Source organism: Salvelinus namaycush, chromosome 32 (assembly GCF_016432855.1).
Source record: "Salvelinus namaycush isolate Seneca chromosome 32, SaNama_1.0, whole genome shotgun sequence".
NCBI lineage: Eukaryota > Metazoa > Chordata > Actinopteri > Salmoniformes > Salmonidae > Salvelinus > Salvelinus namaycush.
This window is the reverse complement of record NC_052338.1, coordinates 28,743,351-28,768,248: the sequence shown is the minus strand read 5'-3', so window position 1 is coordinate 28,768,248 and position 24,898 is coordinate 28,743,351. Positions and strand designations below refer to the sequence as shown.

Here is a 24,898-nt window from a genome sequence, read left to right as displayed (position 1 = left end):
TTGAGAGCATCGTGACTGGTTGCATCGCCTGGTATGGCAACTGCTCGGAATCTGAACGTAAGGCGCTACAGAGGGTAGTGCGAACGGCCCAGTACATCACTGGGGCCAAGCTTCCTGCCATCCAGAACCTATATACCAGGCGGTGTCAGAGGAAGGCCCAAAAAATTATCAAAGACTCCATTCAACCAAGTTATAGACTGTTCTCTCTGCTATCGCACGGCAATCGGTACCGGAACGCCAAGTCTAGGTCCAAAAGGCTCCTGAACAGCTTCTACCCCTAAGCCATAAGACTGCTGAACAATGAATCAGATGGCTACACAGACTATTTACATTGACCCCTCCCCCCTTTGTTTTTACACTGCTGCTCCTCACTGTTTATTATCTATGTATAGTCACTTTACCCCCACCTACATGTACAAATTACCTCGACTAACCTGTACCCCTGCACATTTACTCGGTACCGGTGCCCCCTGTATATAGCTTCGTTATTGTTATGTAATTCTACTGTGTTACTTTTTATTTAGTAAATAATTTCTTAACTCTATTTCTTGAACTGCATTGTTGATTAAGGGCTCGTAAGTAAGCATTTCACGGTAAGGTCTGTTGTATTCGGCGCATGTGACAAATACAATTTGATTTGATTTGATATAATGCACACACACACACAAACACACATGCACACACACACATGCTTGCATACACACACACATGCATCACACATACACATGCATCACACACACACACACACACACACACACACACACACACACACACACACACACACACACACACACACACACACACACACACACACACACACACACACACACACACACATCCGTGTACTCACACACACACACACACACTCACACGGCCCCCTATTGTGCACAAATATCAGACAAACCACAATGCATTGGGGTTTGATCCATTCCGTGGCTACACAACATCTCTCTGTCTCCCCCCCGATATGATATACATCACTTCATTGTTTATTGAGTAAACATATAGTTGAACATTAATGGACAAAAACTTTAACTCATACAGTACATGTTAAATCATATCACAAAGGTGTATGATTCGAGTTGCCCAAATCCAGGAATTATTTGAGTAAATATGAAAATCTCTCTCAGGGACTGAACCTAATCCCTAATAGCTACAGCGGATGATGTTGTCTCTGGGATGGAGAGAGATGTGGAGAGGAGAAGAAGGAGAGGAAAGGGGGATGAGAGACTGTGGAAAGAAGTTGCAGAGAGGAATAGAGGGACAGAGGCAGAGGGAAGATGGGGATTGAAAGAACATAGAGTTCATGGATCTATAGAGAGGGTGTGTTGCAGAGTGACATGATGTGTGTATGAGAACGAGGGAGGGAGGGAGGGAGGGAGGGAGGGAGGGAGGGAGGGGGGGGGGAGGGAGGGAGGGAGGAGGGAGGGAGGGAGGGAGGGCGGGAGGGGGGAGGGAGGGAGGGAGGGAGGGAGGGAGGGCGGGAGGGAGGGAGGGAGGGAGGGAGGGAGGGAGGGAGGGAGGGAGGGAGGGAGGAGGGAGGGAGGGAGGGAGGGAGGGAGGGAGGGAGGGAGGGAGGGAGGGAGGGAGGGAGGGAGGGAGGGAGGGAGGGAGGGAGGGAGGGAGGGAGGGAGGGAGGGAGGGAGGGAGGGAGGGAGGGAGGGAGGGAGGGAGGGAGGGAGGGAGGGAGGGAAGTTCTGTGGAAAATGTAATTTACCCGATAGGGAGTTAGAGAACATGGATGTATAGAAAATGTGATTACCAGGAAGAGGGGCGGGAGATGGATCGAGAAATTAGGAAAGGAACATGTATGTATGAAAATAATGATTGTCACACAGAGGAAGGGAGTGAGACAAAAAGATGGAGGGAGGGAGAGGAGAGAGAAAAAAGAAAGGGCAAGAAAAGGAGAAAGGGTTAATGAATAACACAAAGGGAGAACATTTAGAACATGTGGAGGAAGGAAAGTGTGAAGATCGGGAGAAAGACAAATGTAGAGGGAGAGAGAAGGAGGGAGAGAGAGAATGTGAGGGAGCGAGTATAGATCCATAGGAAACCCATTTGACTTTGAAATGAGAAGTACGCAGCCATCAGAGTGCCAACTCACCCAGCAGGGGATGAGGAAAGCAGAGTTAACATAGAGAGGATGGAGAGAGAGAAAGAAATACAGAGAGAGATGGAGATAGACAGAGAGAGACAGAGAGAGAGAGAGAGAGAGAGAGAGAGAGAGAGAGAGAGAGAGAGAGAGAGAGAGAGAGAGAGAGAGATGGAATGAGCAGCGATACTCCAGTGAATGCACTATTCATCTGACACGGGCTCTGCTCTGATCCAATATGCAGTCTCTCTCTCTCTCTCTCTCTCTCTCTCTCACACACACCGAACACCCGCTGTGAGTGAAGATGGCTTTTCTTTGGCGCTGCGGCTCACTTCAGTGTTCTGTTCTCAGATTCCACTCATAGGGTGGTAATTTGTTGTCCTACTCAGCCACTCAGATGAAAGTCAGTCATTTGTATGCTCAGGTGAAGATATGGTTGTCTTGATATCCTGGAGGGATGAAAGGACACAGATTACATATTAGCAGGGTTTATTGAGTCAGACACAACAACCACACAAAATCAAACTTAATAAAGGTGCATTTAAAATAGCAACACACTTCACAGTAAAATAATATAAATGAAGGAGATAAAAAAATAACTGAATGCATATATGGTCAAATACACGTTTTGTCAGTGTAGTCTCAGTGTGTCAGTGTAGTCTCCGTGTGTCAGTGTAGTCTCAGTGTGTCAGTGTAGTCTCCGTGTGTCAGTGTAGTCTCAGTGTGTCAGTGTAGTCTCCGTGTGTCAGTGTAGTCTCAGTGTGTCAGTGTAGTCTCCGTGTGTCAGTGTAGTCTCAGTGTGTCAGTGTAGTCTCCGTGTGTCAGTGTAGTCTCAGTGTGTCAGTGTAGTCTCCGTGTGTCAGTGTAGTCTCCGTGTGTGATATGTGTTTGTGTATGCATGCTTGCATGTCTCCTATCCATGTTAAGCTCGTTACACACGACAAGATTTTTGGAAACACACTAAACACATTTGTTTGTATGACATCCCAATGTTCGTAAGAAGTTTTGGGTATTGTGTTGATATTAGCTATCTCTGTCTCAACATGATGTGGGAGGCAATGTGGGTGTAAATGGCATACTGTGTACCCACTAATCAAATCAAATCAAATGTATTCATAAAGCCCATTTTACATCAACAGATGTCACAAAGTGCTTATACAAAAACCCAGCCTAGAACCACAAACAGCAAGCAATGCAGATGCAGAAGCACAGTGGCTAGGAAAAACTCCCTAGAAAGGCCGGAACCTAGGAACAAACCCAGAGAGGAAGCAGGCTTTGAGGGGTGGCCAGTCCTCTTCTGGCTGTGTTGGGTGGGGAGGAAACAGGCCCTGAGGGGTGGCCAGTCCTCTTCTGGCTGTGTCGGGTGGGGAGGAACCAGGCCCTGAGGGGTGGCCAGTCCTCTTCTGGCTGTGTCGGGTGGGGAGGATCCAGGCCCTGAGGGGTGGCCAGTCCTCTTCTGGCTGTGTTGGGTGGGGAGGAACCAGGCCCTGAGGGGTGGCCAATCCTCTTCTGGCTGTGTTTGGTGGGGATGAACCAGGCCCTGAGGGGTGGCCTGTCCTCTTCTGGCTGTGTCGGGTGGGGAGGAACCAGGCCCTGAGGGGTGGCCAGTCCTCTTCTGGCTGTGTCGGGTGGGGAGGAACCAGGCCCTGAGGGGTGGCCAGTCCTCTTCTGGCTGTGTCGGGTGGGGAGGAACCAGGCCCTGAGGGGTGGCCAGTCCTCTTCTGGCTGTGTTTGGTGGGGAGGAACCAGGCCCTGAGGGGTGGCCAGTCCTCTTCTGGCTGTGTCGGGTGGGGAGGAACCAGGCCCTGAGGGGTGGCCAGTCCTCTTCTGGCTGTGTTTGGTGGGGAGGAACCAGGCCCTGAGGGGTGGCCAGTCCTCTTCTGGCTGTGTCGGGTGGGGAGGAACCAGGCCCTGAGGGGTGGCCAGTCCTCTTCTGGCTGTGTCGGGTGGGGAGGAACCAGGCCCTGAGGGGTGGCCAGTCCTCTTCTGGCTGTGTCGGGTGGGGAGGAACCAGGCCCTGAGGGGTGGCCAGTCCTCTTCTGGCTGTGTCGGGTGGGGAGGAACCAGGCCCTGAGGGGTGGCCAGTCCTCTTCTGGCTGTGTCGGGTGGGGAGGAACCAGGCCCTGAGGGGTGGCCAGTCCTCTTCTGGCTGTGTCGGGTGGGGAGGAACCAGGCCCTGAGGGGTGGCCAGTCCTCTTCTGGCTGTGTCGGGTGGGGAGGAACCAGGCCCTGAGGGGTGGCCAGTCCTCTTCTGGCTGTGTCGGGTGGAGATTAATAGAGTGCATGGCAGTTAACCTGTTTGGGCTGCAGCCCGACACCGGTACACTTATGACAACATCCAGCTCAAGTGCAGGGCGCGAAATTCAAAATATATATTTTTTAAATATTTAACTTTCACACATTAACAAGTCCAATACAGCATATGAAAGGTACACATCTTGTGAATCCAGCCAACATGTCCGATTTGTAAAATGTTTTACAGGGAAGACACGATATGTAAATCTATTAGCTAACCAGGTTAGCAAAAGACACCACTTTTTTACTCCATCAGTTTTTTACTCCATCAGTAGCTATCACAAATTCGACCAAATAAAGATATAAATAGCCACTAACCAAGAAACAACTTCATCAGATGACAGTCTGATAACATATTTATTGTATAGCATATGTTTTGTTCGAAAAATTTGCATATTTCAGGTATAAATCATAGTTTACATTTCAGCTACAATCAGAAATTGCACCGAAAGCAGCCATAATATTTACAGACACCAACGTCAAATACCTAATTACTCATCATAAAACATTTCTGAAAAATACATAGTGTACAGCAATTGAAAGACAGGCATCTTGTGATTCCAGACAATATTTCCGATTTATTAAATGTTTTACAGCGAAAACAAAATGTAGCGTTATATTAGCGTAGCCACAATAGCCAGAAACACTTGGGCGCCGACGACCAGTTCACATGCACGACAGATATTAGAAATAGCATCATAAAATGTTTCTTACTTTTGGTGATCTTCCGTCAGAATGTTGGACAAGGTGTCCTTTGTCCAGAACAGTCGTTGTTTGGATCTGGAACGGCAAATTTCCCTCATCATTTAGTGGCACAGATCTCTCCAACGTCAACAAAGTCAGAGAACGGAACACGGCAAAACTCCCGAAAAAATTTCAATAATCTGATTAAACTATATTGAAAAAACATACTTTACGATGATATGGTCACATGTATCAAATAAAATCTAAACCGGAGATGTTAGTCGTCCATAACGACAGCTAAACAGAAGGCAAATCCATGTCCCCTTTCGCGCGCTCCAGAAACAGGAAATGGACGGTCACGTCATACAAAGAGCTTTAATTCCACCTCAGACCAAGATAAACACGACATTTCTTCTCTCGCCGCCTCTTGACAACCAGGGGAAGGTGTATGAAGTGTACGTAGACTCTTACGTATCATGCCCATGTATAGGCAGGAAGTTGAACAGAGCATCGATTTCTGACATTCCACTTCCTGGTCAGGAAATGTGCTGCAGAATGAGTTCTGTTTCACTCAGAGAAATAATTCAAACGGTTTTAGAAACTAGAGAGTGTTTTCTATCCAATAGTAATAATAATATGCATATTGTACGAGCAAGAATTGAGTACGAGGCCGTTTGAAATGGGCACCATTTAACTGGCTACTCAATACTGCCCCTTGCAGCCATAAGAAGTTTAAGGCCAGATACTTCTTCAAGATGTCCGAATGTTCATAATGACCAGCAGGGTCAAATAATAACCACAGTGGTTGTAGAAGGTGCAACAGGTCAGTACCTCAGGAGTTAATGTCAGTTGACTTTTCAAATCAAATCAAGTGTTATTGGTCACATACACATATTTAGCAGATGTTATTGCGGTTGTCGTGAAATACTTGTGTTCCTAGCTCCAACAGTGCAGTAGTATCTAACAATTCACAACAATACATACAAATCTAAAAGTAAAAGAATGGAATTAAGAAATATATAAATATTAGGACGAGCAATGTCAGAGTGGCATTGACTAAAATACAGTTGCAGTTGCCGTAGCAGGCGGTGATACAGCCCAACAGGATGCTCTCAATTGTGCATCTGTAAAAGTTTGTGAGGGTCTTAGGGGCCAAGCCAAATTTCTTCAATTGTGCATCTGTAAAAGTTTGTGAGGGTCTTAGGGGCCAAGCCAAATTTCTTCAATTGTGCATCTGTAAAAGTTTGTGAGGGTCTTAGGGGCCAAGCCAAATTTCTTCAGCCTCCTGAATAGGCGCTGATGCGTCTTGTGTACTACACTGTCTGTGTGCGTGGACCATTTCAGTTTGTCAGTGATGTGTACGCCGAGGAACTTGAAACTTTTCACCTTCTCCACTGCGATCCCATCAATTTTGATAGGGGCATGCTCCCTCTGCTGTTTCCTGAAGTCCACGATCAGCTCCTTTGTTTTGTTGATGTTGAGGGAGAGGTTTTTTTCCTGGGACAACTCCGCCAGGGCCCTCACCTCCTCCCTGTAGGCTGTCTCGTCGTTGTTGGTAATCAGGCCTGCTTCTGTTGTGTTGTCTGCAAATTTGTTGATTGCGTTGGAGGCGTGCATGGTCACGCAGTCATGGGTGAACATGGAGTACAGTAGGGGGCTGATCACGCCCCCTTGTGGGGCCCCAGTGTTGAGGATCAGTGACTGGAGGTGTTGTTTCCTACCTTCACCACCTGGGAGTGGCCCGTCAGGAAGTCCAGGACTCAGTTGCACAGGGCGGGGTTCAGACCTAGGGACTCCGAGCTTAATGATTAGCTTGAAGTGTACTATGGTGTTGAATGCTGAGCTATAGTCAATGAACAGCATTCTTACATAGGTATTCCTCTTGTCCAGATGGGATAGGGCAGTGTGCAGTGTGATGGCGATTGCATCGTCTCTGGGTCTATTGGGGCGGTATGCAAATTGAAGTGGGTCTACGGTGTCAGGTAAGGTAGAGGTGATATGATCCTTATTAACTAGCCCCTCAAAGCACTACCAAGCGATAGTGCTACCAAGCGATAGTCATTTAGTTCAGTACAGGAACAATGGTGGACATCTTGAAGCAAGTGGGGACAGCAGACTGGGATAGGGAGAGATTGAATATGTCCGTAAACACTCCAGCCAGCTGGTCTGAGCATGCTCTGAGGACGCAGGTAGGGATGCTGTCCAGCCTGGCAGCCTTGCGAGGGTTAACACGCTTAAATGTCTTACATCGTCCATGGAGAACGAGAACCCACAGTCCTTGGGAGTCGGTGTCCGCGACGTTGCTGGTTTTCTCTTTGTAATCCGTGATTGTCTGTAGACCCTGACACATACGTCTTGTGTTTAAGCCGTTGAATTGCGACTCCACTTTGTCTCTCTACTGACGTGTTGCCTATCTGGTTGCCTTACAGAGGGAATAAATGCACTGTTTGTATTAAAATATATTCCCAGTCACCTTGCCATGGTTAAATCCGGTGGTTCGCGCTTTCAGTTTTGCATGAATGCTGCCATCGACGGTTTCTGGTTTGGGTAGGTTTTAATAGTCACAGTGGGAACAACATCCCTTATACACTTCCTGATGAACTATACGTCAATGTTATTCTCAGAGACTACCTGGATCATATCCCAGTCCACGTGATCAAAACAATCTTGAAGCATGGATTCCGATTGGTCAGAGCATTGTTGAATAGATCTTAGCATGGTACTTCCTGTTTGAGTTTCTGCCTTTAGGAAGGGAGGAGCAAAATGGAGTAGTGATCAGATTTGCCGAAGGGTTGGTGGGGAAGGGTTTTGTGGGAATCCCAGAAGTTGGAGTAGCAGTGGTCAAGTGTTATAGCAGCACGTGTACTACAGGCAATGTGTTGATAGAACTTCAGTAACGTTTTCCTCAAATTTGCTTTGTTAAAGTCCCCAGCTACAATAAATGCAGCCTCAGGATATGTGGTTATCAGTTTGCATAAAGTCCAGTGTAGTTCCTTGAGGGCCGTCGTGGTATCGGCTTAGGGGGAATATACACAGCTGTGACTATAACGGAAGAGGATTCTCTTTGGGTGGTCTTGGAGTAGCCTCTGGGATAAGTTAAATTGCCCTGGGGGGTACAAAGAAAGGATCCAATTTGGGAATGTCGTATTCCTGGTTGTAATGCTGGTGCGTTACCGCCACTCTGATATCCAAAAGTTATCCAAAAACGTTCTGGGCTAATAATAGAAGAAATAACACACAAAAAAACAAAATACTTCAAAGTTGCTTAGGATCTAGAAGCAGAGCTGCCATGTCTGTCGACACCATCTGTCTGCACCATAGCCGAGCATTCAGAGGTCAAGACAGCAGGTCTGAGAGAGAGAGAGGGAGAGAGAGGGAGAGAGAGGGAGAGAGAGGGAGAGAGAGGGAGAGAGGGAGAGAGAGAGAGAGAGAGAGATATATATATATATATATATATATATATATAGAGAGAGAGAGAGAGAGAGAGAGAGAGAGAGAGAGAGAGAGAGAGAGAGAGAGAGAGAGAGAGAGAGCGAGAGAGAGATAGATAGATAGATAGAGAGATATATAGAGAGAGAGATATATAGAGAGATATATATAGAGAGAGAGAGATAGAGAGAGAGAGAGAGAGATATATATATATATAGAGAGAGAGATATATAGAGAGATATATATATATAGAGAGAGAGATATATATATAGAGAGAGAGATATATATATATATAGAGAGAGAGAGAGATAGAGAGAGAGAGAGAGAGAGAGATATAGAGAGAGAGAGATATATAGAGAGAGAGATATATATAGAGAGAGAGAGATATATAGAGAGAGATAGATATATATATAGAGAGAGATAGATATATATATAGAGAGATAGATATATATATAGAGAGAGAGATAGATATATATATATATATAGAGAGAGATAGATATATATATAGAGAGAGAGATAGATATATATATAGAGAGAGAGATAGATATATATATAGAGAGAGAGATAGATATATATATAGAGAGATAGATATATATATAGAGAGAGAGATAGATATATATATATAGAGAGAGATAGATATATATATAGAGAGATAGATATATATATAGAGAGAGATATATATATAGATATAGATAGAGAAATAGATATAGATAGAGAGATAGATATAGATAGAGAGATAGATATAGATAGAGAGATAGATATAGAGAGAGATAGATATATAGAGAGATAGAGTGGGTTGAAAACAGCAGGTCCAGGACAAGGTCGCACGTCTGGTGAACAGTTCAGGGTTCCATGGCCGCAGGCAAAACAGCATGATCTTTTCGTTGAAGAATTTCATGAATTCTTACCTCTATTGCACACACCGTGTATAGACTTTTCTATTGTGTTATTGACTGTACGTTTGTTTATTCCATGTGTAGCTCTGTGTTTTTGTTTGTGTTACACTGCTTTGCTTTATCTTGGCCAGGTCGCAGTTGTAAATGAGAACTTGTTCTCAACTGGCCAACCTAGTTAAATAAAGGTGAAATAAGAAATAAAAATAAAAACTGCTGAAGTGAAGGCCGTCCTCTCTTGGGGAATTCTGTTTTTAAGTTAGCTTTGCGACAGTATCAAAAATACTTTTTGCATTGTTTTTATTCTCCTCAATCAGGTTGGGAAAGTAAGCTGATCGAGCAAGAGTGAGGGCTCTTCGATATTGCACTGTACTGTTTTTCCAAGCTAGTCGGAAAACTTAGTTTGATGGAGCGCCATTTCCGTTCCAATTTTCTGAAAGTTTGCTTCAGGGCTCAGGTATTTTTTGTATACCAGAGAGCTAAATTCTTGTGACAAATTGTTTTTGTTTTAAGAGGTGCGACTGCATCTAGGGTATTACGCAAGGTTAAATGTATATACTCGGTTAGATGGTTAACTGTTTTTCGTACTCCAACGTCCTTGGGTAGGTGGAGGGAGTCTGGAAGGGCATCTAGGAATCTTTGGGTTGTCCGACAATTTATAGTGCTGCTTTTGATCATCCTTGTTTGGGGTCTTAGCAGATTTGTTGCGATTGCAAACAAAATAAAATGGTGGTGTCGTGTCTTTAGCTGTGCCAGATTAATTGCTATGACATGCTATTCTATAAAATAATTTCTCCGTAATTAATATTACCTGATTGAACTAATCATGTGAATGTAATTAACTAGAGAGGGACACCACGAAATAATATTTATAGAGCTGTTATCTTTCGAATAAACTCTTAAAGATTTAGTAATATTTTACATCCATAGCAGTCACATTAATCGTCATTTTATTCAGTTTCATCTGAAAGTGGTAAATCCTTTGTTATCTGCAAGAATCCTGGCTAACAAGTTGAATCAGCAATACAAAATTGGGTTTAATTATTAATTTACTAAATACCTAACTAATCACACAGAATCACACATATACGGGCCTCCCGGGTGGCGCAGTGGTCTAGAGCTGCGCCACCAGAGTCTCTGGGTTCTCGCCTAGGCTCTGTCGCAGCCGGCCGCGACCGGGAGGTCCGTGGGGCGACGCACAATTGGCTTAGCGTCATCCGGGTTAGGGAGGGTTTGGCCGGTAGGGATATCCTTGTCTCATCGCGCTCCAGCGACTCCTGTGGCGGGCCGGGCGCAGTGCGCGCTAACCGAGGGGGGCGGGTGCACGGTGTTTCCTCCGACACATTGGTGCGGCTGGCTTCCGGGTTGGAGGCGCGCTGTGTTAAGAAGCAGTGCGGCTTGGTTGGGTTGTGCTTCAGAGGACGCATGGCTTTCGACCTTCGTCTCTCCCGAGCCCGTACGGGAGTTGTAGCGATGAGACAAGATAGTAATTACTAGCGATTGGATACCACGAAAATTGGGGAGAAAAGGGGGTAAAATTTAAATACAATTTTAAAAAAAGAATCACACATATACAATTAAATCATAACTTGATTACAAAGTGCCGTCATAAAGAAAACGTCCCTAGCGGGCAGAATAGATATGACAGCTTGTTACACAAAGAAAAGGGGCGGGGTTTTAGTGAAAGAGCGGGAGACTGGAACATAGGCGAAGCTGTACCATCGTAAATACAGTATCTTATGCATTCTGAATTACCGCCCATTTGAAAAAGGAAAATGCAATAAATATTTACTCTGAGCTGCGCTCCAGTAGGTTGGTGGTAGATGGACGACCGTATCGCCAACCCGAGTCCTCTGTCCTTTGAAGAATGTCACTGGATACGTTGGAGTAACGTCGTGTGTAGTAGACGGGATACTCTGACTGTCCTTCCTAACCTGCGTTTGTAGCGGCTGTTGCTAACTCAACGGCTAGGCGGTATCACTTCTGTAGTGAATACGAGTTCAAAGTTCATACCATTTGCAACCAAATTCCATGCTGATGTTGAGTTAGTTCTGTAGTTATTACCTGAACCATTCTGACATCGGATCGTCATCCTAGTGTCCCGGAACAGGAAGTTAACCTCTAACGAGCCTCAACCCCGGATCCGGGATCACCCCCCACCCCCCCCCCACACTGATTAGCATCGCTAGCATAGCGTCACAATTAAATAGTAGCATCTAAATATCATTAAATCACAAGTCCAAGACACCTAATGAAAGATACAGATCTTGTGAATAAAGCCACCATTTCAGATTTTTAAAATGTTTTACAGGGAAGACACAATATGTAAATCTATTAGCTAAACACGTTAGCAAAAGACACTATTTTTCTTTGTCCACCATTTTTTCTCAACACCAGTAGCTATCACCAATTCGGCTAAACTAAGATATTGATAGCCACTAACCAAGAAAAAACCTCATCAGATGACAGTCTGATAACATATTTATGGTATAGGATAGGTTTTGTTAGAAAAATGTGCATATTTCAGGTATAAATCATAGTTTGCCATTGCAAATCTCACCAAAGCGACTAGAATTACTACAGAGAGCAACTTGTATTACCAATTTACTCATCATAAAACATTTCTTAAAAATACACAGCACATAGCAATGGAAAGACACAGATCTTGTGAATTCAGACAACATTTCAGATTTTCTAAGTGTTTTACGGCGAAAACACAATAAATCGTTATATTAGCATACCACATATGCAAACGTTACCCCAGCACTGATTCTAGCCAAAGAGAGCGATATCGTATCATCGCCAAAATATATTAATTTTTTCACTAACCTTCTCAGAATTCTTCAGATGACACTCCTGTAACATCATATTACAACATACATATAGAGTTTGTTCGAAAATGTGCATATTTAGCCATAAAAAACCGTGGTTATACAATGAAAATAGTAGCAAAACAAGCCTGGAAATGTCGGTCGCCATCTTTGAGTGATCTAGTTTAATCAATAGCTAATCATATACTTGACTAAAAAATACAGGGTTGACAGGAATCGAAAGACAAATTAGTTCTTAATGCAATCGCTGATTTACATTTTTTAAATTATCCTTACTTTTCAATACAGGTTGCGCCAAGCGAAGCTATACAAAACAAAATGGCGGCGTAAGCGTTTAACATTTTTCGACAGAAACACGATTTATCATCATAAATTGTTCTTACTGTGAGCTGTTCTTCCATCAGAATCTTGGGCAAAGAATCCTTTCTTGGGTCTAATCTTCTTTTGGTCGAAAGATGTCCACTTGTCCGTCGAAATGCCCACTAACGTACGACCGGGACCCCGAAACGTGCCCAGCGCTTCAAAGTGCACAACAAAGCAATGCCTCAAAATCGCACTAAAAGGATATAAATTGCTATACAACGGTTCAAATTAACTACCTTATGATGCTGTTAACACCTATAACGGGTAAAAACATGACCGGAGAAATATTACTGGCTAAACTAACGCTTGGAAGGAGGCGAGTCCGATGTCCTTCGCGCGCAAGGCGCAGGCAGCAAAGGGAAGCTACTTCCGGTATTTGCTGTTTTATACAGCCCCTGATTGCGCAATCGACTCCATTCAAAGCGTCATCACGCACTGACATCCAGGGGAAGACGTAAGAAGTGTCTGTTTCTCCATAGCATTTACACGGACCTTTAAACTGACTCCAGATCAGTGGCCAAAATGTTTGAAATCTGACTCCCTATCATGAAAAGTGCTGTAGATTGAGTTCTGTTTCACTCAGAGACAAAATTCCAACGGCTATAGAAACTAGAGAGTGTTTTCTATCCAATAATAATAATAATATGCATATTGTACGAGCAAGAATTGAGTAGGAAGCCGTTTAATCTGTAGTGCAAATTATGCTAATGCGAAACAGCACCCCCTATATTCGCAAGAAGTTATATTTTTGTCAATGGCTTTTATAGTGGAGGGAGAGGGGTGTGTCTGAAAAGTTTATAACCCATGTCTCTTCACAGGGGCGGGCCCCTGGTTGAGCAGAAGCCAAACTAATGAAAACCCAAATCTCTCATTTGGAAGCTAAAATTACATTTAATCTCTTCACAAATAATTTCATATTCAAACATTTGAATTAAACAACAATTCCATGTGAATCCGATACCTCTGACGTTTAGACTTTCCACAGTAGAGTTTATGTCATTCTATCATTGATGAGAATGTGTCAGAGGGCAACCGAACTGACATAATATACCTTAAGTACCACCGCATATGTTCAGTTGGTCGGATTACCAGAATATAGTTCATTTCCCCCCACCTTCTGATGTCCCCAGAATCTCTATGTTAACCAAGGGGTTTTCTTATGTCACATCAGTTATAGTAGGGAGAGAGAAAAAGGGGGAAAGAGGTATTTATGACTGTCATAAACCTACCCCCACTGCCAACGTCATGACAGTGGTCTGATAGTCCAGGATTATCAGGAAGAACATTTAGATCCACAATATGTATTCCACTACCTAGCTTTAGCTCACTTAATGAAAGTTTCAGAGAATAGCAAACAGTATTATATCTCAGAGCACTGTGGCTCTGGAGTCAGTTACCAGTCATATCTCAATTTGAATAAAATCTCATCTTCCTAACACAACCCTCAGAAGACTGGCTGCCTATCTAGATTCAACAGTGTTGTACACTGTCTTTTTCTGTTCTTTATCTCTGTTTCTATATCTCTCTCTCTTTCTCTCTCACACTCTCTCTCCCGCACTCACAGCCTCACTCTCTCTCCCTCACTCTCACTCTCTCTCACTCTCTTCCTCTCTCTCTCTCACTCTCTGCCTATATTTCTCTTCTCTCACTTTCTTTATCTTTGAATGTCTTCAAAGAGTGCTTGAATCCATCAATCAAACAATTACTTGGCGTTTATTTCTATAGTACTTTTTAATACATACAGTACTAATGCTAACGCACACATTTAAAGAAAGTGGGTGTCTCTTGATTTTGAACTATTAAATAAAACCCACTACTTCTCTCCCTCCTCCTCTACTTCCCTCCCTCCTCCTCTACTTCTCTCCCTCCTCTACTTCTCTCTCTCCTCCTCTACTTCTCTCCCTCCCTCCTCTACTTCTCTCCCTCCTCCTCTACTTCCCTCCCTCCTCCTCTACTTCTCTCCCTCCCTCCTCTACTTCCCTCCCTCCTCCTCTACTTCTCTCCCTCCTCCTCTACTTCTCTCCCTCCTCCTCTACTTCTCTCCCTCCTCCTCTACTTCTCTCCCTCCTCCTCTACTTCCCTCCCTCCTCCTCTACTTCTCTCCCTCCATCCTCTACTTCTCTCCCTCCATCCTCTACTTCTCTCCCTCCATCCTCTACTTCTCTCCCTCCATCCTCTACTTCTCTCCCTCCATCCTCTACTTGTCTCCATCCTCTACTTCTCTCCCTCCATCCTCTACTTCTCTCCCTCCATCCTCTACTTCTCTCCCTCCTCCTCTACTTCTCTCCCTCGTCCTCTACTTCTCTCCCCCCTCCTCTACTTCTCTCCCTCCTCCTCTACTTCCCTCCCTCCTCCTCTACTTCCCTCCCTCCTCCTCTACTTCCCTCCCTCCTCCTCTACTTCTCTCCCTCCTCGTCCGTCTCTTCCAGGTTCAGGACGCAGTGCGCTGTCGGATGGGGGGATGTAAAGACGACAGTGAGAACTCACCGGACTCATGCAAGAACGGACAGGTGCAGATCATGGTGAATAATATTCCATTTCATCCCTTATTAGACCCATAACCACTGCTAGCCTGGTCTCTCATCAGTTGTTTGTGCTGTCTTGCCAACTCCTGGGACCACGCTACATACAGATGAATGATCTTAATTTGAGCCAGTTTGCTACAGCAGGAAAGTAATCCTGCAGCAAGAGGAAATGTGAATTATTGTGTGGATTATAATTAATGGACATCTTTTGTAGGGGTTGACACATTTTTCATCGGGAAAATTAACTCATTTTTAAGTGGAAATTACAAACTTGAGGAGCCTTTTTAAACCTCAAATATACTATTACTTTGCCTTTCCTGCTCTGCAGGAAAATTCCTGCAACAACAAGATGATCGAATTAAGATACAGCATCTGTAACCACTGCTAACCTCGTCCCTGATCAGTTTGTGCTGTCTTGTCAACTGTAACGGTCGTCATAGTCGGTCTCCTCCTCAGACGAGGAGGAGCATGGATCGGACCAACACGCAGAGTGGGTAGTGCTCATGATAATTTATTAAATCGAAACTGAACACTAACATGAAACAAAATAACAAAATGAAACAACCGACAACAGTCCCGTGTGGCACGAATACAAACACGGAAACAAACACCCACAAAACACGCGTGAAACCCCGGCTGCCTTAGTATGATTCTCAATCAGGGACAACGATTGACAGCTGCCTCTGATTGAGAATCATACCAGGCCGAACACAAAATCCCAACATAGAAAATCACACATAGACAAACCCACCCAACTCACGCCCTGACCAACTAAATAAATACAAGACAAAAGAAAACAGGTCAGGAACGTGACACCAACTCCTGGGACCAGGCTACATAACCACATCCTGCTGGTCCTAAAACTTCCCTGTTTCTGTTCTCCAAATTCTGCTCTTCACTAACTATATTAATGCCCAATCCCAAATCGACCACATCTCCTTGTGGTGTTCTGAGAGGATTTGACAGGAGTCGATTTGGGATTGGGCCTAAAATCCTAACCCCATCATTTGTTCAGTCCCTCCTAAAGATATTTTATAATCCCACCTGTAATTTGTTATTTTCATTTCATATTTTTATTAACATGGCGGTCAGTGCGGCAGGTTGGTTTATCCCATATGAAAGGCCCTCATCATTATGCACAGGGTGTGTAAGGTAAAGCTCACATAAGGTTATACGTAAGGTTACTTTGTCCAAAATCATGCTAATAGCATTGTAAATCATAAAGACATGAAGTGCCTCCCAATGTCAACCAGGTCACAACGCTCTGCAATATTCATTAGTTATAAAAGTTCCTACATTGAACCCTCCATCCCCTTTGATTTTGTTATTCACACAGTCATTTACTGTAGTGTTTTGGTCTCTTGAATGGACCTCTAGGAAGTTTAGCAGGCTGAAGCTTCACCTTAGATTACCTATACCAGCAACAACAGAAATGCAAAGTTGTTTTAAGTGTAGTGTTGAGGAGGAATGGATGGGTTTGTTTCCTAACTGTAGGGTCCAGAGTTTTTCCTTGCTGTTTTTCCTGGTCACGTCACACTTTACGAGTAAACCAACTCATGACAAAGTTAACAAGAAGAGATGTACTTGTCTTTTAAATCCATAGTCTGACAATAAACTAATCTCAATCCACTTGAAGTAATTGGTTAGGCTTTTTGATTAATATCAAAAACAGTCATATCAAATTAATTGGTGAATCCAAAGTGTTTCCAACAGCCATTTTCCAAAATAGCATAATCCATAATGAATCCCTCACTTCAAAAGGCTCAAGGCGACTGAGTGCATAAGGAAAACTTTTCTTGAACCCATTTGCCATAAAGCCTTCAAAAACCTGTCCTAGCCATAATACACTATATGTATAAAAGTATGTGGACACCCCTTCAAATTAGTGGATTCGGCTATTTCAGCTACAACTGTAAATGACAGGTGTATAACATCGAGCACACAGCCATGCAATCTCCTTAGACAAACATTCACAGTAGAATGACCTTACTGCAGAGCTCAGTGACTTTCAACGTGGCACCGTCATAGGATGCCACCTTTCCAACAAGTCAGTTCGTCAAATACAAAAATGTCTGCCCAACTGTAAGTGCTGTTATTGTGAAGTGGAAACATCTAGGAGCAACAACGGCTCAGCCACAAAATGGTAGGCCACACAACCTCACAGAACGGGACCACTGAGTGCTGAAGTGCTTAGCATGTGAAAAGTGTCTGTCCTCGGTTGCAACACTCACTACCGAATTCCAAACTGCCTCTGGAATCAACGTCAGCACAAGAACTGTTCATCAGGAGCTTCATGAAATGGGTTTCCATGGCCAAGCAGACACACACAAGCCTAAGATCACCATGTGCAATGCAAAGCGTTGACTGGAGTAATGTGAAGCTCACCGCCATTGGACTCTGGAGCAGTGGAAACGCCTTCTCTGGAATGATGAATCACGCTTCACCATCTGGAAGTTCGACGCATGAATCTGGGATCGGCAGATGCCAGGAGAACACTACCTGCCCTAATGCATTCTACCAACTGCAAAGTTTGGTGGTGGAGGAATAATAGTCTGGGGCTATATTTTAGTTCCAATGAAGGGAAATCTTAACACTACAGCATACAATGACATTCTAGACGATTCTGTGCGTCCAACTTTGTGGCAACAGTTTGGGGAAGGCCCTTTCCTGTTTCAGCATGACAATACACCGTGCACAAAGCGAGATCCATATATAAATAGTTTGTTGAGATCTGAGTGGAAGAACTTGACTGGCCTGCACAGAGCCATGATCTAAACCCCATATATCACCTTTTGGAATAATTAGAATGCCTACTGCGAGCCAGTCCTAATCACCCAACATCAGTGCCCGACCTCACTAATGCTCTTGTGGCCGAATAGAAGCAAGTCCCTGCAGCGATGTTCCAATATCTAGTTGAAAGCCTTCCCAGAAGAGTGGAGGCTGTTGTAGCAGCAAATGGGGGACCAACTCCATATTAATGCTCATGATTTTGGAATTAGATGTTCGACGAGCAGGTGTCCACATACTTTTGGTAGTGTATGACATAACAGCCATACAAGTATTAAGTAGGCCTTGTGAAAAGTGTTACCATAAACTCACTAGAGAGGATAGGAGGACATCTTGAGAAGATAGGATGACATATTGAGATGATAGGAGGACACTGAGAAGATAGGAGGACATATTGAGATGATAGGAGGACACTGAGAAGATAGGAGGACATATTGAGATGATAGGAGGACACTGAGAAGATAGGATGACATATTGAGATGATAGGAGGACACTGAGAAGATAGGAGGACATATTGAGATGATAGGAGGACACTGAGAAGATATGAGGACATATTGAGATGATAGGAGGACACTGAGAAGATAGGAGGACATATTGAGATGATAGGAGGACACTGAGAAGATAGGAGGACATATTGAGATGATAGGAGGACACTGAGAAGATAGGAGGACATATTGAGATGATAGGAGGACACTGAGAAGATATGAGGACATATTGAGATGATAGGAGGACACTGAGAAGATAGGAGGACATATTGAGAAGAAAGGATATCTTGAGAGGATAGGAACACATTTTGAGGGGATAGGAGGACATCTTGAGAAGATAGGACATCTTGAGAGTAACCAGTCTTCAGACTAGAGTACATGTTTAATTAACCACAATTTAACCATTCTGGTAGTTAGTTTGGACTGGCTTGGTCCTTCCCATTCTCCCCTCTATTGTCCTCTCCTCCACTTCCCCTCTCTCATCTCTCCTCTTCTCACATCTCTTCTTCATCCCAGCATCAGAAGTGTCAGAACGTGTCCTACTGCGGGCAGCAGTGTGGCTCTCTGCGCTACGGCGCTGGCACTGCTGGCACTGCTGGCACTGGCACTGTTAGCACTGGAGCTTCTCTCTGCCCATCATCGTCATGCCACCAACAGTCACCATACCCGCCATTATGCCACCCTCACCAGGGCTTCCAACGCAGCTGCCAACAAGGCTGTTACCACAGCCTGCCTCACAACGACCACATGAACCATGAACACATGAACTACGCCCTCAACCACGCCTATAACCACGCCCACAACCACGCCCACAACCACAAGTACCCCAACAGCAAATCAGTACGTCAACCACAGTAGATAGCTGCTGTGTCCTCAAGTAGCCAATATACGTAGCAGTGTAGTAAAGTTATTATGTGGTAGAAAAGTACATTTTCCACAAAAGTTTCCAGCAATGGTTCCCAAACTGTGGATATACCCCCTTGTGGTACAGGAAATGTCTTTCCATTTATTTAATATAAATGGTATTAGCCTGCAAAACATAACAAATCATGTTTTATTATGGTCCGTTGGGGGGAGAGTTTGGAAACCACCGAGCTGCAAAGTAGATTAGTGCCAGCAAGTTTTTATAGTTTTAGCTGCTACCAGTCAAAGTTGTTTTATGCTGGTGTTTTTAGATCTATATAGATGTGTTTTTATATCTATATAGATGTGTTTTTAGATCTATATAGATGTGTTTTTATATCTATATAGATGTGTTTTTATATCTATATAGATGTGTTTTTATGTCTATATAGATGTGTTTTTAGATCTATATAGATGTGTTTTTAGATCTATATAGATGTGTTTTTAGATCTATATAGATGTGTTTTTAGATCTATATAGATGTGTTTTTAGATCTATATAGATGTGTTTTTAGATCTATATAGATGTGTTTTTAGATTAAGTTTTGGGACCCAAATGTTGTTTTGTTCTTGCATCTTTTCCAATGATAATTCAGCCGGAAGTATTTTGGGTTATCTTGTGCTTAAGTGGTTTCCAGTGTTAGCTGAACACAGGGCTAATGTGAATGCCCTCCTCAAAAACGTCTGGACAAACAGTAGTTTGTAATGATGCTGACGGTTAACCTGACTTACTTTCTATACTCAGCCTGTGTGTACGTGTGTGGGTGTGCGTACACACATGCTAAGATGAGGGAGATATAGATATGGAGAGAGCGAGAGAGAAAGAGAGAGATGGGGCGAGAGAGAGAGACAGAGGGAGACAGGGAGAGACAGAGAGCGAGAGAGGTGAGATGAGAGTCTAAATCCTCATTTGTCCGTTTAGGCGAGAGCCATTTGTGCAGCTGTGTGATTTGCGTACTAAGAGCTTTCCTCTCCTCTGAGACCTGTATTCATTCTCTTCCTCTCTCTTTCCCTTTCAAATGTTCTCTTTCTCTTTCTGTCCCTCTATTTATCTATCTTTCTTTCTCTCTCTTTCTCTTTAACTCTCCCCTTCTCTCTGCCTTTCCCCTCCCTCCATCTCGTTCCATGTCTTGGTATTTTTGGGGTATTTTGTTAGGATCCCCATTAGCTGTTACAAAAGCAACAGCTACTCTTCCTGGGGTCCACATCTCTCTCTTACTCCCTCTTCTTCTCTCTCTCTCCCTCCCTCCCTTCCTCCCTCCCTCCTTCTCTGTCGTGCCCAAAATGCTCTATACTTTAATATCCAAACAAAGGCTTTTGTGAATGGGTTCCGTGGAGGACGCTAGGCGGATTGTTGCTGTGGGGAGAGAGGAGAAGAGAGAGTGGAGAGGCCTGGGTCTGCATGGCAATGTGGTGCAACGTTCATTTCACATTCAAGTTTGAGAGGTTTGCAGGGAGGCCATTTTGGAATGGAACACTGGAACTGTCCCTCATTGAATCCAAGCAATCCGTTTGTGTGGTGCTGTTTGTGTGGTGCTGTTTGTGTGGTGCTGTTTGTGTGGTGCTGTTTGTGTGGTGCTGTTTGTGTGGTGCTGTTTGTGTGGTGCTGTTTGCGTGGTGCTGTTTTGTGGTGCTGTTTGTGTGGTGCTGTTTGTGTGATGTTGTTTGTGTGGTGCTGTTTGTGTGGTGCTGTTTGTATGGTAAAGTTTGTGTGGTGCTGTTTATGTGGTGCTGTTTGTGTGGTACTGTTTGTGTGGTGCTGTTTGTGTTGGTTCTTTTACAAAGTCATTTGTTCCAACCAATCAAAGTTGAGGATAAATTCTCTCTTGAAGGTTACAAAAGACAAGCTGAGGGAAACAAGACCAGGAGGCATTATAGTAGGTAGAGGTGGTGTTAGGTTTGGAGACAGAAAGGTAGAGGTGGTGTTAGGTTTGGAGACAGAAAGGTAGAGGTGGTGTTAGGTTTGGAGACAGAAAGGTAGAGCTGGTTTTAGGTTTGGAGACAGAAAGGTAGAGGTGGTGTTAGGTAGAGCTGGTGTTCGGTTTGGAGACAGAAAGGTAGAGCTGGTTTTAGGTTTGGAGACAGAAAGGTAGAGGTGGTGTTAGGTAGAGCTGGTGTTAGGTAGAGCTGGTTTTAGGTTTAAAGAGAGAAAGGTAGAGCTGGTTTTAGGTTTGGAGACAGAAAGGTAGAGCTGGTGTTAGGTAGAGCTGGTGTTAGGTAGAGCTGGTTTTAGGTTTAAAGAGAGAAAGGTGGAGCTGGTTTTAGGTTTGGAGACAGAAAGGTAGAGCTGGTGTTAGGTAGAGCTGGTGTTAGGTAGAGCTGGTTTTAGGTTTAAAGAGAGAAAGGTGGAGCTGGTTTTAGGTTTGGAGACAGAAAGGTAGAGCTGGTGTTAGGTTTGGAGACAGAAAGGTAGAGGTGGTGTTAGGTAGAGCTGGTGTTAGGTGGAGCTGGTGTTAGGTTTGGAGACAGAAAGGTAGAGCTGGTGTTAGGTTTGGAGACAGAAAGGTAGAGCTGGTGTTAGGTAGAGGTGGTGTTAGGTTTGGAGACAGAAAGGTAAAGCTGGTGTTATTGGTCTAGCGTCTTCTGGGTTTGGCCGGGGTAGGCCGTCATCGTAAATAAGAATTTGTTCTTAACTGACTTGCCAGTTAAATAAAGGTTACATTAACAACAACAAATATCCTGTAGCACATTAGAAAGGTGTAGTCTAACATCTCTGTCTCTAAATCCTCATCTGTAGCACCATTAGAAAGATGTAGTCTAACATCTCTGTCTCTAAATCATCTATAGCACCATTAGAAAGATGTAGTCTAACATCTTTGTCTCTAAATCATCTGTAGCACCATTAGAAAGGTGTAGTCTAACATCTCTGTCTCTAAATCATCTGTAGCACCATTAGAAAGGTGTAGTCTAACATATATGTCTCTAAATCCTCATCTGTAGCACATTAGAAAGGTTTAGTCTAACATCTCTGTCTCTAAATCCTCATCTGTAGCACATTAGAAAGGTGTAGTCTAACATCTATGTCTCTAAATCCTCATCTGTAGCACATTAGAAAGGTGTAGTCTAACATCTCTGTCTCTAAATCCTCATCTGTAGCACCATTAGAAAGGTGTAGTCTAACATCTCTGTCTCTAAATCCTCATCTGTAGCACCATTAGAAAGGTGTAGTCTAACATCTGTTTCTAAATCCTCATCTGTAGCACATTAGAAAGGTGTATTCTAACTGTGTATTGGTGTGATGTTATTTTCATCTTTCAAAAGCACTTCTCCTCTCATCTTCAGTCATTTATGTTTCATCTGTGAGGGTCTTCCCCTGTTTGCTAGGGCTGTCAGGCTTCAATATGGCTTTCTGGCATCAATATGCAATGGAAATGAATCGCTGTCTCTTGATGTTGTGTTAGTTGGAATAGAATATTAGACTGTATAATTCTGTTTCCCAATGTTGCCCCAAAACCATACTATAACTATTACACACACACACACACACACACACACACACACACACACACACACACACACACACACACACACACACACACACACACACACACACACACACACACTGCTGTGTAACTGTCTCTCTTCTTCCCCATGCGCTCTGCCAGTCGGACTTTGAAAAAGATGTGGACCTGGCATGTCAAACAGGTAGGATCTCTCTCTCTCTTTCTCTCTCTCACTCTCTATATCTCTCTCTCACTCTCGCTCTCTCTCTCTCTCCATCTCTCTCGCTCTCTCTCTCTCCATCTCTCTCTCTCGCTCTCTCTCTCTCTCTCTCACTCTCTCTCTCTCTCTCTTTCTCTCTCTCACTCTCTATCTCTCTCTCTCACTCTCCAGCTCTCTCTCTCTCTTTCAGTCCCTCTCTCTCTCTCGCTCTCTCTCTCTCTCCATCTCTTTCGCTCTCTTTCTCTCTCACTCTCTCTCTCTCTCTCTCTCACTCTCTCTCTCTCTCTCTTTCTTTCTCTCTCCCTCTCTCTCTCACTCTCCATCTCTCTCTGTCTCTCTATCTCTCTCACCCCTTCTCTCTCTCTCTTTCTCTCCCTCTCTTGCTCCCCTCTCTCTCCCCCCCTTCTACCTCTTTCTCTCTCTCTCTCCCCCTTCTCTCTCTCCCTCTGTCGCTCACTTTCCATCTCTCTCTATCTCCTTATCTCGTCCCTTTCGCTCTCTCTCTCACTCTCTCTCTCTCTATCACACTCTTTTGTATCAGTCTAACATGCTGTCAATGTGCCCATGGGGAGCACTACGCTGTAGCTAAGGCTTTGCTTGTCTGAATGTAAATGCAGTGATGGGAACAATAGAGTCTCGGAATTCAATCATGAGCGGTACTATTTTGCCCTGTCACTCACACTGATTTCATCCAATGGGATCTCTCCGACTTGAAGGAATGAATCTGTTATTGGCTGAGCTCGGTAGCCCTTGAGTCGGTTCAGAGCCGCAATGTTCCCCATCACTGGAATTTAGATGTGTGTGTATGTGTCTGTGTGTGCGTGCGTGCGTCTGTGTGCCCGTGCATGTTTCTGTGTGTGTTTATGTGTGTGTGTGTGTGGGTGATGTGTGTAACACTGTGGACGTAAATTAACACCCAGTCATGGTTACTTTCCCCCTCCACCCTTGCAGAGAGAGGACACCCATGTAAGTCTGGCACCAACCTGACCCTCATAACACAGTCAATCACTAATGGCCCAACCCTAATTTGAGATCTACATCAAACTCCTGACTCAAACTTTCATGCAAATCTTTTGAACAAAGAAGGAGGTGAAATGCTGCAGGGATGCAGCACTATGTCTTTGTAGATGTATTAACGTTGTCTCTGACTAAAGGCCCTGTTCAATAGAACAACGGATTATTGTACTCCCTGACGAAGGCTATGCCAAGATTGTTCTCTGATTTAGTTCTATTGAACACACTATTGTAATAATATAATGTAATAACACGAAAAGTGTCTTGATTCTCCTTGTTTTATCTCTCATTAACATCAATACACAGAAACTGTATGAAACTTTGAGCTACTTACAGATGTACTTGCAGATTGTCCTACGTTAATTGTGGCCCAGCAGTGACCACTTTAAACTCTGACGCTGTGTGCATGTAATTCAGCATGACTGTATGACTGTGAGGTGAGACTCATGGTGGTATGACTTCGGACTGCATTCAATCAAAAGCATTTACTCGATTGATTGAATAGGGCCCATTGCGTGACCCTATTCAATCTGACCGGTATAAACCTGATTTGGTGACCAGGTTAGCATGAATGTGTTATTAATATGCATGCAGGCTTAAATATGCTTCTCTAGTCCAGGGGTGGGCAACTCCAGTCCTCGAGGGCCTGATTGGTCTCACACTTTGTCTCCATCCCTAGCAAACACAGCTGATTAATCAAATTCAATTCTAAACTGAAGATCATGATTATCTGATTATTGGAGGCAGGTGTGTTAGCTGGGGCACCAATCAGGCCCGAGGACTGGAGTTGCCCATCCCTTGTCTAGTTGAACTGTTGTTCTGACTATAAACAGTAGGCCATGTTATTCTGACCTTGTATGTCTGTCTATTACAATGACTAAGGCTACGCCTCAAATTACACCCTACTCGCAAGTGCACTACTTTGATTAGACGAC

General features: G+C 44.0%; 1 protein-coding gene across 1 annotated transcript in view; it reads left to right on the top strand.

Annotated features, from left to right (window-relative positions):
* The window catches only part of LOC120027088 (adhesion G protein-coupled receptor B2-like), a 73,995-nt gene that overhangs the window by 30,102 nt on the left and 18,995 nt on the right, over positions 1 to 24,898 (top strand). Inside the window, exons 10-11 of the mRNA XM_038971928.1 lie at positions 15,017 to 15,109; positions 22,892 to 22,931. Of these exons, the coding sequence (XP_038827856.1) occupies positions 15,017 to 15,109; positions 22,892 to 22,931 (133 nt within the window). The remainder of the gene's footprint in view (positions 1 to 15,016; positions 15,110 to 22,891; positions 22,932 to 24,898) is intronic.